Source organism: Plectropomus leopardus, chromosome 14, assembly GCF_026936395.1.
Source record: "Plectropomus leopardus strain MGB_pleo_1.0 chromosome 14, ASM2693639v1, whole genome shotgun sequence".
Lineage (NCBI taxonomy): Eukaryota > Metazoa > Chordata > Actinopteri > Perciformes > Serranidae > Plectropomus > Plectropomus leopardus.
The window spans coordinates 13,030,454-13,046,151 of NC_142189.1; the positions used below are offsets into that span (position 1 = coordinate 13,030,454).

At 38.8% G+C, this 15,698-nt stretch overlaps 1 protein-coding gene and 1 long non-coding RNA gene across 5 annotated transcripts in view; both read left to right on the forward strand.

Moving 5' to 3' along the window:
• stxbp6 (syntaxin binding protein 6 (amisyn)) overlaps positions 1 to 5,853 on the forward strand; it is an 83,553-nt gene extending 77,700 nt beyond the window's left edge. For all 3 annotated transcript variants that reach the window (XM_088087465.1, XM_042500463.2, XM_042500465.2), the window contains 2 exons: positions 572 to 729; positions 3,344 to 5,853. In XM_088087465.1, the coding sequence (XP_087943591.1) occupies positions 572 to 729; positions 3,344 to 3,367 (182 nt within the window). In that variant the 3' untranslated portion in view covers positions 3,368 to 5,853. The remainder of the gene's footprint in view (positions 1 to 571; positions 730 to 3,343) is intronic.
• Positions 5,854 to 15,080: 9,227 nt separating this feature from the next.
• The window catches only part of LOC148187439 (uncharacterized), a 95,233-nt gene continuing 94,615 nt past the window's right edge, over positions 15,081 to 15,698 (forward strand). Inside the window, exon 1 of one of the 2 annotated variants that reach the window (XR_015778734.1) lies at positions 15,081 to 15,129. This is a non-coding gene — a long non-coding RNA (uncharacterized LOC148187439). The remainder of the gene's footprint in view (positions 15,130 to 15,698) is intronic. The other variant, XR_015778733.1, reaches the window with a different exon arrangement.

The window sequence follows — 15,698 nt, forward strand, 5'->3', positions numbered from 1 at the left end:
CATCCACAGGGCTGCCACGGCTATCGGTAAGATGTGTTCTCTGTCTTATATCCACGACTAGGTCTTGAGGGCTGCCAATGCAATCAAGCACATATCCTCTTCTTATTACACTGTAGTTCAGAGGAGAGGAGAGCAATCACAGAGCTGGCACCACAAGTTCAAAATTGAAGAAAAGCAGTGCAGGATGTCACCAGGAATGACACGCTTTCCTAAAAAGAGACATTAAATCGGGTGTTGCATACTTTGAAGTTTGAAAAGGTTAATTTCACTTGATCTTTTCCTTGAAGTAAATCAACTTTGAGGGAAAGTCATTAGCCACCTTCCCACATTTCACCTGATGGAAGCCATTTACTTTTTCATGTTTTTCTCTGCTGCCATCAGTAGTAATGCTCAGGGTCACTGATGTAACTACATGCATATTATGACACAGGTTCATTTGTTACATTCTGTTCCACAGCAATGGAATTATAATTTCTTTTCTCTTTGTCTTTTCCCCCCATTTTTTACCTTACTTTTCTTCTTCCCTTCTCCTCACTCTGCCTTGCTTCTTCACTTCCACCCTTATCTGCAGGTAACAGTATACTACACTCAGCAGCTGACAGTGTGACGAGTGCTGTACAGAAGGCCAGCCAGGCTCTGAATGAGCGCGGCGAGCGATTAGGTCGGGCCGAGGAGAGGACCGCAGACATGATGAACAGTGCTGAACAGTTTGCTGTTACTGCACACAAGGTGAGGCACCCTGTTAGTAAGACAGTGTACATTACAATGCATAACCTCAGGATTAGTTAGTTAGTTAGTTAGATCTTTATTTTTGAACCCGGCAAATAGAATAAGACAACAAAAATATGAACAAGAAAAAAACAACATCAGATTGCCCACCGGACGTATTGAGTAAACAAACGTAAGTATTTCATGTCTGAAAAGGAGTAAGAGGAAGTAAATATCTCAGGGTGGGCTTACTGGTTTAACAAAGCTGACTTCCAGTTCCCCCTCATGTGTTATGGACATTTGCAAGTAATTTTAAAGTCGTTATTAGTTCAGCCAAAAGATCAAACATTTTACTTAAACCTGAGGATATTTGCTTCATTGCGTCTCTCAGCAGTGTTGTGCTCTCTGCTCTGCAACAATAATAGTCCTTTCCTTCTTCCCTCATTTACTCTCTCTTTTGTAGTGGATTCACCCTCATCCTCCATCTATCTCATATCTTGTGTTTGTCAGGAAAACTAATTGCATGCTCTTTAATGATGTTATTAGCATAATGTGATTTTTTTTACTGCAAAACAAAAGAAAGAAGTGTATGCTTTGTAACGAGAACACCTGATTATGATCATCATAGCTGTCTTACTAATAGCACACAGTACATCACACACCCCTGCAGCCCGACACCCCTGCTGCACTGTCTTGTTGTTAGCAGATAGCCTTCACTGATAAACATGTGCCATCTAAAGTGAGATGTCAGTGACAATAGTATATAGCCATCCATTGCAGATTGAAATGACTTTTTTGAGCGATGCGTAATGCAATACTAGTGATGGTGGGATAATTGAAAGACATTTAAAGAGCTTTGCATGGCCCTCTTACTGCTCACAGATGAGCCTTCCCACCGTGATGAATTACAAAAACTGTGATAAGCAAAGAAAAATGCCTCGGCTCTGCTGGTGTCAGGAGAGAATGACTGTAGAACCCCCATGAAGAATCACTCATTTGCCGGCGTTTGTCATTTCACTTGCTGCCATTAGCTTTTTTGTGTGTTATCACATATCATTTGTTTTTCACTTTATTAGCAAGACTCATAATGTTGCATGTCTGAAGCCTTCTGTTAAAGGCACTTGGTGGCCTTACAGATGCATAAAGAAATCATCAGTGACAGGATTAAGACAGTCTACATTTTATCCATCACATTTTTCTCTGAGGAGGATTTAACGATGGCTTGACAGGATCGAGCCATCTGCATGTGTTGTAAGTAGCTTGTCTGCAGTACGTGGAGAGGGTCACCTTGACTCTTCTTCCTCTTAGTTCACTTCTGCAATCCCATTTCTTTGCCTCACTTTGTAACGGCAGACAATTTTGCTGCTCAGTTTCAAACAAGACTCTTTTGTGTATGTTGCTCTACTGCCCCCACTTGTTCAATCTGTAGAATTAAGTTCTCCTCATTCTGCAGCAACTTCTGTCATACTGTGGTCTGTGTGTGTGTGTGTGTGTGTGTGTGTGTGCGTGTGCGTGTGTGTGCATGTTTGTGTTAAAGTGTCTTCCATCCTCATGTCTCCATACCCTGTAGCGTTGTATTAGATTGGTGGCCCTGGTCATCTCTCTAACGAGCCTCCAACCAAGCCCATTAGGACCCTTGTTAATGAGATAAATGAAGTTGCCTTGTCATTGCCTGAATATAAAACACCATGACCCCTGGCTGCCTTCCAGCACCTGCATAATAAACCCTCCCTAACAACTTTTTCTCCTTTGTGAAACGGTTCCTAAATAGTCAAATCTGTATCTCACCTCTTTTTACCTCGTTTTACTCGCTATGCTTGCTATTGCATGTATTGTTACAACTAAGGGCTGTCCCAAATATGATTTTTTTTTTTGTCTTTTAGGGGGTGGGGTGTAATGAGAGACAAAGACATTAGAAGGACTTTTTTGAAACAGCACTTACTAGTCAGTGCACCTAAAATAATGTGACAATTAGCCACATACATATGTGTGTGTGTGTGTGTGTGTGTGTGTGTTTGTGTATATATGTATATATATATATGTATATGTATAGGGTTGCAACAATATGCTGGTTTAAAGATATACTGTGGTATAAAAATTGATTTTTTATTTGCCATGTATATTCACTACGGTACTGAAAAAGAAAATGAAACCAGACAGAGAATCTTTGGTTGTTTTCAAAAGGAATGTAAAAAGTTTTGGTTTTTTTCACACATCTGGAAGACAAAAAGCTTAGGTGCTGGATAGTTGACGTTTCAAGCTACATGCCTGATAAAGAGCATGTCGCTGGTCATGTCACCTTGGTAATAATTACATTAAATATTCATTGGAGCATAATCTATGGACTATGTTTCTTCTTCTCTTATTTAAAAGGAAGACTTTTAGACACACTTTTATAAAACATAAAGCACACCATGAAAATCTCATACTGTTGCAACCCTATTACATAACCGAACCATTCGAATACTGATTTGGACATTGATCACTGTGGCAACGATCAAAGCTTCTAGGCACTCAGGTCAGCGCCTCTACATCTGCAGTGCTTGTTGTTTCTAGCTGTGTAGAGTTTTGCTGATAGGGTCATTCAAAATTCTCATTGTTTTATTCTGCAACCCCTACCCCAATTTTTCTACAGCTTGCCATGAAGCACAAGTGTTAGACCACTGCCAAAACCAACTGGGCTGGGAGGGGGGTCACCAATCGCCAGTGGCTGTACAGGAGAAGGATTCCAGATTTTATTCTTTTTAAAAGATTTAATATGATCACTATTTGTTAACAATGTTAACATTTTAATGTTTTGGGTTGTTGTATTCTGGTGCATCTTCTGACGGTGACACATTGAGCAGGGGGGGAGGAAGAGGGGTAACCAGTGCTACTTCACACTGTCAGCAGAATGTATCATGCTTCTGTTTGCCAAAAAAAACAAGAAAACCTAACAAACCACACAGCCATGACTCTATTTGAAAACCACGACCACTCAAAACAATTTTCATATGCTCAGAAACTAATGTGAGAGTAAACATGCTGACAAATCATTATCAGCAATCAGTCCAAAACAAGGAACAGCTTGTCTCGCCGGTTATTAATTGTTCAGAGTTAATTATGAGCACTGCGGTGATTATGCAGTCTGAGTTTTGAGTGATGGAGCTTCTCGTGGGTTTAACAGGTGTGAATTAAGTTTGTGTGGAAGTATACCACTCAAATATATTTACACATTCACACCAGGAAAGACAAGATTTTTTGTATCTGATGCTAAGTTGTTCCCAGATAAATATTTTTGGAAACACATGTAGGAGAGTGGGACAAAAGATAGAAATAATATTCACATCTGTAGAGAAGATTAAAGTGTGTCTCAGGTATTTTACAGCCTGGAACCTATTTTCCCATGTTGAAGTGACTAATGGGATTAACAATAGTTTCTGGACTTGGTTCAGTTTTGAGTGAGAAGACTGCAGCTGGCAGAGGTGAAACCAGCAGCAATGTTATGAAGGCAATTTAACACAGTCAGTGAATGTCCACTAAAAATGTTTGTTTTTGCCACTGACCTGCTCATTGTTATTCTAATTATATGCCATCTTAAGGAAAGGATTGCAACAGAAGTCAACCTTTTTGAGAAAGAGTAAGATCCTTTTGTTTAACCAGAAACAGCCCTGAAATCACCATCGACAAACACACCAGACTCCTTTCAAATAAACAGTCATTTTAGTGTGTGTATAGAACCAACATATTTTCACATCTAACTGCATGAATTAAGGGTTTATTTCAACAAAACCAGAGTTGGTAATTGCTGGCATAATGGGAAGATTAACTAAGACAGCTTTTGGTAGTTTTATTTTTAGTTTGTTGACTCAAAATGACGTGTGTTTTACGATGATAAAATTGCTGTTTTTTTGGATTTAGCGATAGCGATTTGGGGACGTTTTTGTTTAAAAAATAAATAAATAACTAAAATGGATTTTACTCGTCAACAAAAAGGGCTTTCTCCATATAGATCATTTTCATAATGTCGTCAGACACTTAGAAAAGCAATCTAAACCTGTCAGTGGCAAAAATGAGCACTTTTAGTGGGCGTTAATTTACAGTGGCCAGTTGCCCGCAGGGGTTTCATTGCAGCCTGTTTCATCACTGCTGGCTGCGGTGGTATCACTTATAACTGGACCAATTTGGAAAATTGTTGTTTAAATAGTCACAAAAACATGGGAAAGTAGGGCGAGTCTGAAAATACCGAAGTTAACCTTTAACTCTGCCCCTGGACATAAATAAATCCAAAAGTATTCACTCTCAGCTTAATGTTTGCTCTCCTTTTAATCGTGGACATTGCAGCCTTACGGTCTGTTGTTCTGTCCATCATTTCAACATGTATACAAACAGTATTAGTCAAAATTTTTGCAACCTATCATTTCATAAACTGCATATGGGGCTGAATAGAGTGGCTTGTGTGACACCATATATAACAACCGTGAAATATTTGAGTCCTCTGTTAGATACGTGTACCATTAAAACAAAACCAAAACTACATGGAATACAGTTGCCAACATTTTTTTGGAAGTGTACTTGAAGAACTCTGTTTTGAAAATAAGCTTTTTGAGTATAATAATTTATGTTAAATTCAGTAAACCAGCTTCTGCATTGTAAAAAGCAAAACGTAATTCTTCTAGTACTATTATCTCGGTGTCTGTAGAGCTAACTTTTCCCAAGAAGATGGGATGTTTTAAAATGACTCCCAGCTGTATTTCAATTTAAACACTTAGTAGTCATACCTTAAGCTTTTTGTATAATTTGGGTAATTATAAAGATGTGTATACTGATAGATAAAAGGCAAAATGTCTCCAATAGCAGCAGCAGCAGCAGCAGCAGCAGCAGCAGCAGTGTGTAGTAGTTTATTTCTTGTGTTGGTGCTCTCACACTGACTGTAACTTCGGCTTCCTCACTGGCAGATACCGCCCTCACAATTGAGATGTATTTGATTCTTTTCATATTTTGAATTTTATAATTCACAATGTTACAATGCACTGATAACCTTATCTCGCAGAACACTGTTGAGTTCATACTGAAACGTTCCAGTTGCCTAACTCTTAGTGTGCTTTTATTCCTCACTCTAACACTTTGGATGTTTATTGTTTTAATAAAGAAATATATGAGAAATTGTTGTTGGTGTCTTTTTTATAACAAGCTTTAACAGTTCTGTTTAACAGTGGGATCAGAAGTTGTACATTTATGTTTGGGTGCTCTTTATCATTGTTGATCACATTGAATCACATTATTTATCTCTACGTACAAACATTAAGCTGCCAAAAGCTCAAAGGGGAACACCACCTGAATTAAGAATTTGAACAGAAAACGTAACCATATAAAAAGAATCACCATGACAATTGCACTAACAGCTATAATTTCTTCCCAAATACACAACTTAAAAGAATACTTGTGATATTTCTTTACTAAAAGGTTAAATTGTGTGAATAAATATTAATGATAACTGTTCACTTTTTTTTCTCCCAAATGACTTTTCTGTACTTTTTATTCACTGAAATATTCAGACACAAGTGAAGCACAGTGGCATTGCATTTAAACCTTTCTCACTGCTCTTTGTGAGATTGTCCTGTTTCCCCAGGAGATGGCAATGTCAGCGCATTAGCAAGTCTCGATATTGCCTATTGCCTTAGCCCTGGTACTAACTAATGTACAGTGAAACAAAAACGTACAACAGTGTATCAGAACCTGTGACTCTCTTGCATTGGTTGACAGGTCCTTTAATCTCTTGAAACCTGGAACAATGTCAATTTTCTTGCGCTGTTTTCAGATGCCTAAATTGGTTTGATTTCTCTTGAAAACATGGCTAAAAAGGCAAGAGATGTCCCACAAATTGAAAGAAATTGGAGAAAAGATAATCACCTGAAAAAAAGCTTCAAGAGAGAGACAGAGACAGGTAGAGAGACAAGGGAGAGAAACAAAATAATTTTGGAATATAATAATAAAAGGGAAAATAACTAGAAAATGATGATTATTATTAGTATTATTATTAATAAACTTTTGTTTTTAGTTTTTGTAACCTTTTTTTTCAATTTCTTATTTTTTTTGGCTTTATTTCAGGTAATGTTTTTTGCAACTCGTCACTCAACGTCTTCCTGCGTTTTTGGAAGAAAGCAAGCCAATTTGCTCAGGTTTCAATAGGTTAATACAGAGAGGAAGATTAATCAATTACTAGGTTTTCTTATATGTATCCAAGATCTTCCATCATATGATATACACACATTTTTTAACTGCTACCAGCATCATTAGCAATTAAAAGGCATGTGCATACAGCACATATTAGTAGATATCATTATTAATATCATATTTATACTAAAGCAACTTGAGCTTTGAACTCATTCGATGTTTTCATGGAAAAAAGATGAAATCCTGATTAAGACTTCCAAAGGTGTAGCAGAGTCAAGTGAGCGGAAATCAATCTTATCTAAACATCTATGTTATCTTCCCCCTCTGTGCCACCTCCTAATAGTGTTTTAATCTTCCAATTAATGGTGCGGACCAATCTGACAAGCAGAGGGGCAGGAGGCGCAGTAGCAGTGCTGAGATACATGATCTATAGGTTTTAGTGCTGCAGAGGGGAGGAAGTAAGTACCTCATAAAAACCCCGGTGCAGGACTCTGCTGCCATCACTCACTCTGCCAGCTCTTGTGAATCATTCGTGGTTCCTGCTTAAAAACCCACCTCTAATCGTTCAGCTCTCCTTTCTCTTTCCCTCCTATCTTTGACAATGCTGAGATCCCAAATGTGTCCACTTTTGCCATCCACTCAAGCACACATGGCTTACGTCTTGACTCATCAGCGTGACTATTTGTCTCAAAGAGTGTAATCTGATTGGTTTGAGTGCTGGAATAAAACATTTCTACTTTTTACATGTACACCAATCACAGTGAAATTACCTTTATACACCACTGGAGGGTGCACTAGCTTTGTACAAAGACTCATTACCTACGTCAGCTTGTTTTACTGCCCAGAAGATTATTGACTAGTTGGACTGATTATTAGTGTGTAATTTCAGTGTAACGTACACATTGATCGCAGGCTGAAGGCGTGAGTTAAGGGCTGATTGAAAGCTGTTCAATGTCAGTAATTGCTACAGTGACTGTCTTGACAGGGGCTTGAATTACAGTGAGACATAGCAAGTGGGCAGTTTAGAAATCAAACTCGACCTGCAGACAGAGCATAACACATACATGGAAAAGCCTTGACGGTAGAGGATGTTATTGAAATTTTCCAATTGCCTTCTTTTCCATGGATATACCTGCCAGTGTTGTGTAATTTGTTTCTTTGCATGTAACACCAATGTTGCAAATTATTTGTGCTGGAAGAAGTTCAAAGACGTTTATCAGAGGTCCAGAGTGTACGATTAGGAAGATATATTAGCAGGAATGAAATAAAGTACAATAAGCATGATTTATTTAGTGTATAATCACCTGGAAATATGAATCACTGTATTTTTAATACCTGAGAATGAGTTATGTATGTCTACATAGCAAGCAGGTCCTTGTCCATAGAGTCTGCCATTAGATAGGGATATTTGCGGTTTTGCGTTGGCCACTGTAGTTCTGCAACTTCACCAGTAGATGCCACTAAATCCCATACATTGGACCTTTAAGTAAAAATACAACTCTATAGAGTAGTTATTTTGAAAAACAGCAGTCCAGGGGCCGGTTAATAAACACATTAAAATAAATTTAGAAATGATTAGCAAGGACCTCCTTTTTATGTATCTTATATCCCCTATAAAAACCATAAAATAATCTTTTTAAAAATATTTTTTCATGTACTGTCTTAATCTGTAAAGTAATCAGTAACTATAACTTTTAGATAAATAAAGTTCCATAGAAGTCCACAGTTACCAAAATAGAAATACTCAAAGTGCAAGTACCTTAAATTTGTACACTTCTTGAGTAAATGTCCATAGTTACATTCCACCACTGCATATTACAATGTATCCTTGTATAGCGGCTTGTTTGATATCCTTCAATGCACATACAACGGTTTGTATGATATACTATAAATTAGCGTGCCAAGAATGAAATTACATACTGAATGTTAAGTTATGAATGTTAGGTTGATGGTGAAAACGTACCTTTAAATGACTCAAAGTTATTTTCATAGAGAAATGTATGAGTAGTGCATGAAAACAGCCTGCATACTATTTTTTTTTATAACTTTTCATCTAGATTTATCTCATCTTGTTAATTTTCACATGCAGAGGGATCACCGGTATGGAACACATTGTTGGTTCTCATGTCTTTGGAGATCTCAGCACAAAACTGGAGAATGTATCTGGTCTGGTGTCACCTTGAGAGGTGCACTGACATTCCTGTCAGCCAGGGAGTAGATGTCACTCCGGGAGAGTCTTGGTGGCTGCCTGACTACGTACAGTAACTGGCTGCCCGGGCGGCCTCAGGGCAACTCCTTTTTAATCTGCCAAACCTCCCCACCGCTCCACTGGCGTAATTACAAGTTACACCCAGAGGTGAGGAGGCCGAATGAATTGGGACTGCACCTCTATTTCTCATTATCACATACAAATCTCTGCAATGATTCCTGAGTAGTCCTATTAGTCTGGACTGGATTTCACCCCAAAGTCAGAGTTTAATAACTGCAGCAGGATATTGCCTGTGTCCCTCAGGTATTCTGGAAATTGGGATTTAGAGAAATGTTTGTTGATTGGAGTTGTTACAATGTTATAAAACTTTTTTTCACATGGTTAGGAACAGCTCTACCTCAGTGTTGCTGTGTGATAAATACAATTTAACCATTAGCTAAATATAAGTGTCGTCTGAGGTTATCCTCTATCTCGTTCAAGTTAAAAAGAGTAATGCATTTTAAACTATTTAATCTATAACTTGGGCTACATTTAATTTGACATGAAATTAACTCAACAGAGTTCAGGCCAGTGTATAATTTTGCATTCAATCTATTGCATAGGTACAGCATGGATGCTAACCCCACCTATGTGGTTATCTGGTCTACACCTCCCTTAATGTAACTACAGGTTGTGATGATGCAGACCACAGTTGGCTTGGTAGCATTGCATTTCCTCTTATGCATTTCCAGCTTCTCCTTCTCCATGAGCATGCACCAAAGGGATGAGAGGTCCATATAATTTCTAAACATTTGTAGAACTCCACTACACTGCTATACAAAGTGCAGAAAATTCATGTAAAGAGATTTAATTCTTATACTACATGTCAACGATGCTGTATTTTGTCTAACTTTGTAATAAAGTTGTCTAAGATTATTTTCAAAGACTGAAGTCACATAAAAACGTTAAAGCACTGGTGTTTGTAGATTTCCAGTTGCACTTGTGTGTTCACTGCTGCTCATGCTCAATGCAAGCTAACATGCCAGCAGTCTTATCATGTTGTCCCCGATTGGCTTTGTGGAAAAAATACCTTTATCTATTGCTCTCAGATGCGTCCTTCAGACCAGAAGTAGAGTGTTTTGTGACACCTTTGCTCTGTTGTGGTGTTTTTGTTTTTGTGTGTGTATGTTTGTGTATGTTTATCCGTAACATTAAGCTAACATTATGAGATGTCTGCTGCTGTTTCATTGCTCTCCTGCTGATGTGCTTGTGGTTGATATGGCCCATGGTGTCTGCTGGCAGTTCCTGCAATTATGCTGCTGCTGCTTTTTACCTTTGTGCAATATTTATTCATTTCTTCCTTGCTGTCCATTTCTTTAGTGTTGTGTGGCATGTGCATTTTGCTGTTTTTCCAGCATTGGTTCATAAAAGTTTACATTGTTTTGCAAATCCTTCTTAAACTGTGCTGCAAACATTTTCTGGTGTTCCGCTGTGTGAGCTGCTTTCTTCTTGCAGACACTAAATCTTTGTTCAGACAGCTGGACAAGTGGCCAAAATCTGATATTTAGATCTTTTCTTTTTCACAACAGTGGGAACAGTGTTTGGTAAAAACAAGCTTTTCTGACATTTTATGGACTAAACTATTAATCAGTCAATTGAAAAAAACAACAAAAAAAACAAAAAAACAACACAATAATAAACAGATTAAACAACTTCTGGTGTTGTTTAATCTGTTCAGTGGATCTATTAAGTGTTTTTACTGGTTTAAATCACCAGGTACATTTATTTTAGAGAAAGAGATCTCTGTGGATAATTCGGCTTACGGTAAAATCCCCTGACCAATAAAAACAAAGGAATTTTAACTGGGAGAAGTTGCAGCTGGTTGTGATCTACAGTCCTCACCGCTAGATCCCACTAAATCTCCGTAAATCTTCTACACTGTTCCTATAAATAGTAGCACGGTGAAGACCACCACTGCATCCTATGCAATGTGGCATTCACCTAGGCAGAGTAATGACACACTGTTTACCTTGGCTGAGCTATGTGCAGTCACATGGCACCAATAAACAAGAGCTACATCACTGAGACAGGCACAAAGTCAGCACATGTGACGCAGCCTCCTGAGCTAACTGAATAAGGCGGGAGGAGTGTTTTCAGTTTCAGTGCTGCAGCTCCTGCATGTTAATAAGAAGTGCTCCCCCTCAATTATGCAAGTGACCACGGTGTGACCAGTGCGTGTTTGTGATGTTTGTGTGTTAACAGAGAGAATTTGAACTCTGTGTGAGGAAGCATCAAAGAATGACTGGTAGAGCTCAGGAAGTCACCTCAGTGCCCTGCCCACAGTGACTTGGCAGATGTGTAGTGAGGCGAAGTGCACAACAGCTGTTTGCTCTAAATCGGGCCTCCCATTCTCTCCTCTGCCTTGAGTTCCTGTGGAGTGCAATGTCAGCTGTGCTGGAATCATCATTTATCCTGTATCTACCCTGCACACTTCTCTATCACACGTTCTCTTTTCTAATATGGGTGTACTTTTTGTTGAAGTGGGTCAGAAAATTACTAACTTTACTCTCTTTGTACACCGAGTTGTTTTTTGATGCTGAGCTTTGTGTAATTCTACACCGGGTTGGAAAAAAAGACCTAATATTGTTTGTTGTGTTTATTAATAAACCCAAAGGGATATTTTTAAGCTGAAGGGAGAATCACAGAGAGGCATTTTCTCTGCTTACAAAATATAAATACCACCTTAAGCTGCTGCTTGGAAATGAGACTAGTTTCAGAGGACAAACGGGGGTGGAGGCAAAAGATCTGCAGTGACCCACTTCCTTGTGGACCTTTTATGCCATTTATGTTCACAATGCAAAATACACAGGATTATTGTTGTTATACAAGGTACAAAACATTTGGGATGCTTGCTGTTTCTGTGAAATTGAAAGAGAAAATGTTAGTGTGTGATAAAGCCTCAAGACACTCTCCTGATGTTTGTTCCACCTTTTAAGCCTTTAGAACATACAGTGTAGAAAAAAGGAAATGCTTCTGTATGCAGTTGCTTGTTTGTGTGTCTGTGTGCACAAACCTGCATGAGTCTCGTGGTATGAAGTGGCATCATTATTGATCCAGCAGCCTACTCCTTTAGTGTATCCAGCTGTTACAATATTGACTTGACTGAAGAAACAGATTGGCTTCAAACAAGCGGCGACATGCAATCTTTCCCTCCTAGGGGACCACTCAGTGCTCTCGCACCATCATGTGGATGAGGTGATCATGTGAGTCAGTCTGCCCCTTTTGAAGACATACATCAAACAGGGTGTTTTTCTGGTTCAGTGAAGATACATACAGCTGTTTCACAGCCAAAGGTGCAGACCTTAAGATCTCGGAATTTGGGTTTCTTGTCATGATTTCTCTGGTAGCTTTAGTAGAAGATTCAGGAGGACTTTACTGCATAGAATAGCAGTAAAAATGACCTCAAAATAATGTATTATCAATTTTTTTAAATGGAAAAGGCCATTTCTCACTGCTAGATGCCACTAAATCAACCTAAATCTTACACACTGTTTTTTTTAAGTAAATTTATAACTGAGGCAGAAACCCACATTTAAAAAAACAAAACAACAAAAAACATTACAGTGAATTGGATTTGTATCTTCTTGCAAATTTTAGAATTTCATAATGTTTATGTCATAGCTCCATTTATGAACAACTTAACTGACCTACATCATCAATACATTTGGCAAAAATAGTGTCATTCAGTGTACTTCAAAAGAAAAACAGGATGCTATATATATATTAATTAAAAAATATTGCTAGCAAAACGTAAAACACACGTATCTCTATTAGTTTGCTCAGAGTAATAAAAGTCGTTGGGTTTGACTGATTGCAGGGCATTAATCATCCTTACATCATCAGCTCCAGTTAGTCTCGTTCCTCATTGATCTGTGACCAAAGGAAGGCTGATCCAAATGCACACCCTCATGGCGCGTGCGTGTGTGCATGTGTGTGCGTGTGTGTGCGTGTGTGTGTGTGTGCGTGTGTGTGTGTGTGTGTGTGTGTATGTGTGTGTGAGTTTTGAAATTAGGGTGCAGAATCAGCTTAAACGTGGTCCTCCTCGATTTGAACCTCGCCTGAATCCTTGCCTCAGTCGCTGTCTGTCTGTCGCAGATATTGTGCTTTTGATGGGTCAGTTTACTTTTGAAGAAATGTTTGTATGCAAAAATGTTTGCCTGTAACATCTCTGTTTGCTGTGTGACGGAATAGTCCTGTTAGGACACTCGAAGGAGGCCTGTGATCCTCAGTGTGAGCAGGACATCAGTATGCAGACAACGCCCTACAGTTTTGCAGCGCAGGCTGCGTGAAGCCTCTAAATCACGGTGGAATATGCAGGAGGCAGAATTCATAACAAAATCTGTCACTTCCTGTTTGTCTATGATACATCACCAAGCCTTGTTAATATTCTCTAGATTCCACCAGAGGATTGGAGGGTAGCAAGGCGAGTTATTGTGAGTCTTTTTTTGTGTTTTTTTTGCTGTGTCTGGGCCAGAGGTAACCGCAGTGTGAAGCTGTGAGGCAGCAGGAGTTTGTATCTGTCTCTCCATCGATGTGGGAGATTTATCCTCTGGGCAACGAGGCGGCGCCCAAAAGCGTGTGTATCAGCAAAGTAACAACAACTGCGGCACTGACACCAGGGGGCAGCAATTAACATGAATTAATCACATTGATTTAGGCTTCATCTCCCCCCAGTTAGAGCTCTGTCTTTCTCTGCTGTACAGTCTCACACAGGCACACACACCTAACCTGTTTTTCATAAACTACACTACGTCTGTCCAGGATAATGGGCTGATAATGGCTTACTATTACATGCCTACAAGCATTATTACATTGGAGAAGGTCAAATAAGGCCAAATAATGAAGAGAGCAGAATAAAATTTTACTACCATAACATGAAAATTACCATAATTTAATATCACACATGTGAAACAATACATTTTATCTATTTAGCGCAGAACAGCTTTTAAGTTTTAAGCCAAAGATAATACCTGAAGTGTTTTTCTTTAAGCTCTATGCACTTGTGGGGTATTTCTTGTCATCACCCATGCCCTCTTTTGACTTTATCATGCTGAGAGCTTCAGTGCATGTTCCCACATTTAACCACTGAGGGGCACTGCAGCTTAAGCAGAGTCCAACAGAGCAGAAGAACCCGGCTGAACCTTTTAGGGGCTAGGAGCGACGGCGTCGGTTGCTCTCTTCAGTGCCAGCCCCTAAAAGTTACCCAGGATACCTAAATCTGCTGAGTTGTCTCCTCCTTCCTCTCTCTACCGCAATACGACTTTTTCCAACACAACTCCTAAAGAAACTTCTTTATATCTCACTCTTGCGGCAATCCTCCTTTCCTCCCCTCATGTGCGCAGCGCTCCCTCCCTATCTTTCTCCTTTCTTAGAGGCATCAGGTCCAATACAGCTGTAGTCAATCTAATCCCTCTAATTCAGTTAATCTAATTTTCTGGATATGGTCACACTGCTGATTTCCACTACTGGTCTTCTACAATCTCTCTCTCCGCACTCTGATTTTCTGCCCAAATCCCCCGGAGCCTGCACTTTCCTACTTCCCCTCCACATTAATAATAAAATAGTAACTGATTGGCACTAATTTGATGTGGTGAGAGTTTACAAAGTAAGAAATTATTTTAAAGGGGAGATGTAATTAAGAACAAAAACTCAGAGTGAGGCATCCTTTTATTACTGTGGTCCACGTTTGTGAAACAGTCTGCCTGAAGACCTGAGAACAGCAGAGGGGGTTGATGTTTTTAAAAGCAAACTCAAGACCTACCTTTTTAGTCTGGCTTTCAATTTAACTTTATCTGTTTATTTATTCACTATTTATTCATACATTTTAGCTTGTTGATTGATTGATTTTTGATTTACTAGTTGGTTTATCATTTTATTTTTTTCACTAACCTCTTATCTACTGTTTAGAGTATTTAAATGATTACGGATGTAATTAACTTTTTAAAATCATTTTTATCTTTCTGTCTATAGGTTTTATCCTGCCACTTATGATGGTGTTTCCTCAGTTCCTGGTTTTAGTGAGTACTCTTATTTTACTTACTTAATTACAAAGTCTTACTTTTTATTTGTGTGATTGTGTTATATTGTATGAAGCACTTTGCGTTACAATTTGTTAGTATGAAATGTGCAATATAAATTGGTTGATCTGATCGATTGATTAATTGTATTCAAGTCACATTGCTGTCACCTTGAATATTAGAGGTGCTTTTCAGTGAAAATTGGCAGAGGTGGGTTTGCATTTTTTTTCTTTTTGTATTACGCATGAGTCTCCTCTCAGTGATTTGCATCAAGCCCTGGATGATTCGTCCTTATGTTGCTCTTTGTTTGCTGATGATTAGTGATTAAATCAACATTTTGCAAGTCAGCCGGTATTGAGGAAAGATGCATGTGATTGGCCCGCAGTATTTCTGCAACCTGAGCTTTGGATCGATTTCTGGGTTTTCAGTTTTATTCAATGGCAAAAAATCATTGATGACTTGCTGTCTTGAGTCCTGACTGACATGTACAAACCTGGAGCTTTTGTATTTCCGTGCTATCTAACAGGCTGCACATATGAACTATCTGTTGGTTTCTAGCAGACTCTTCT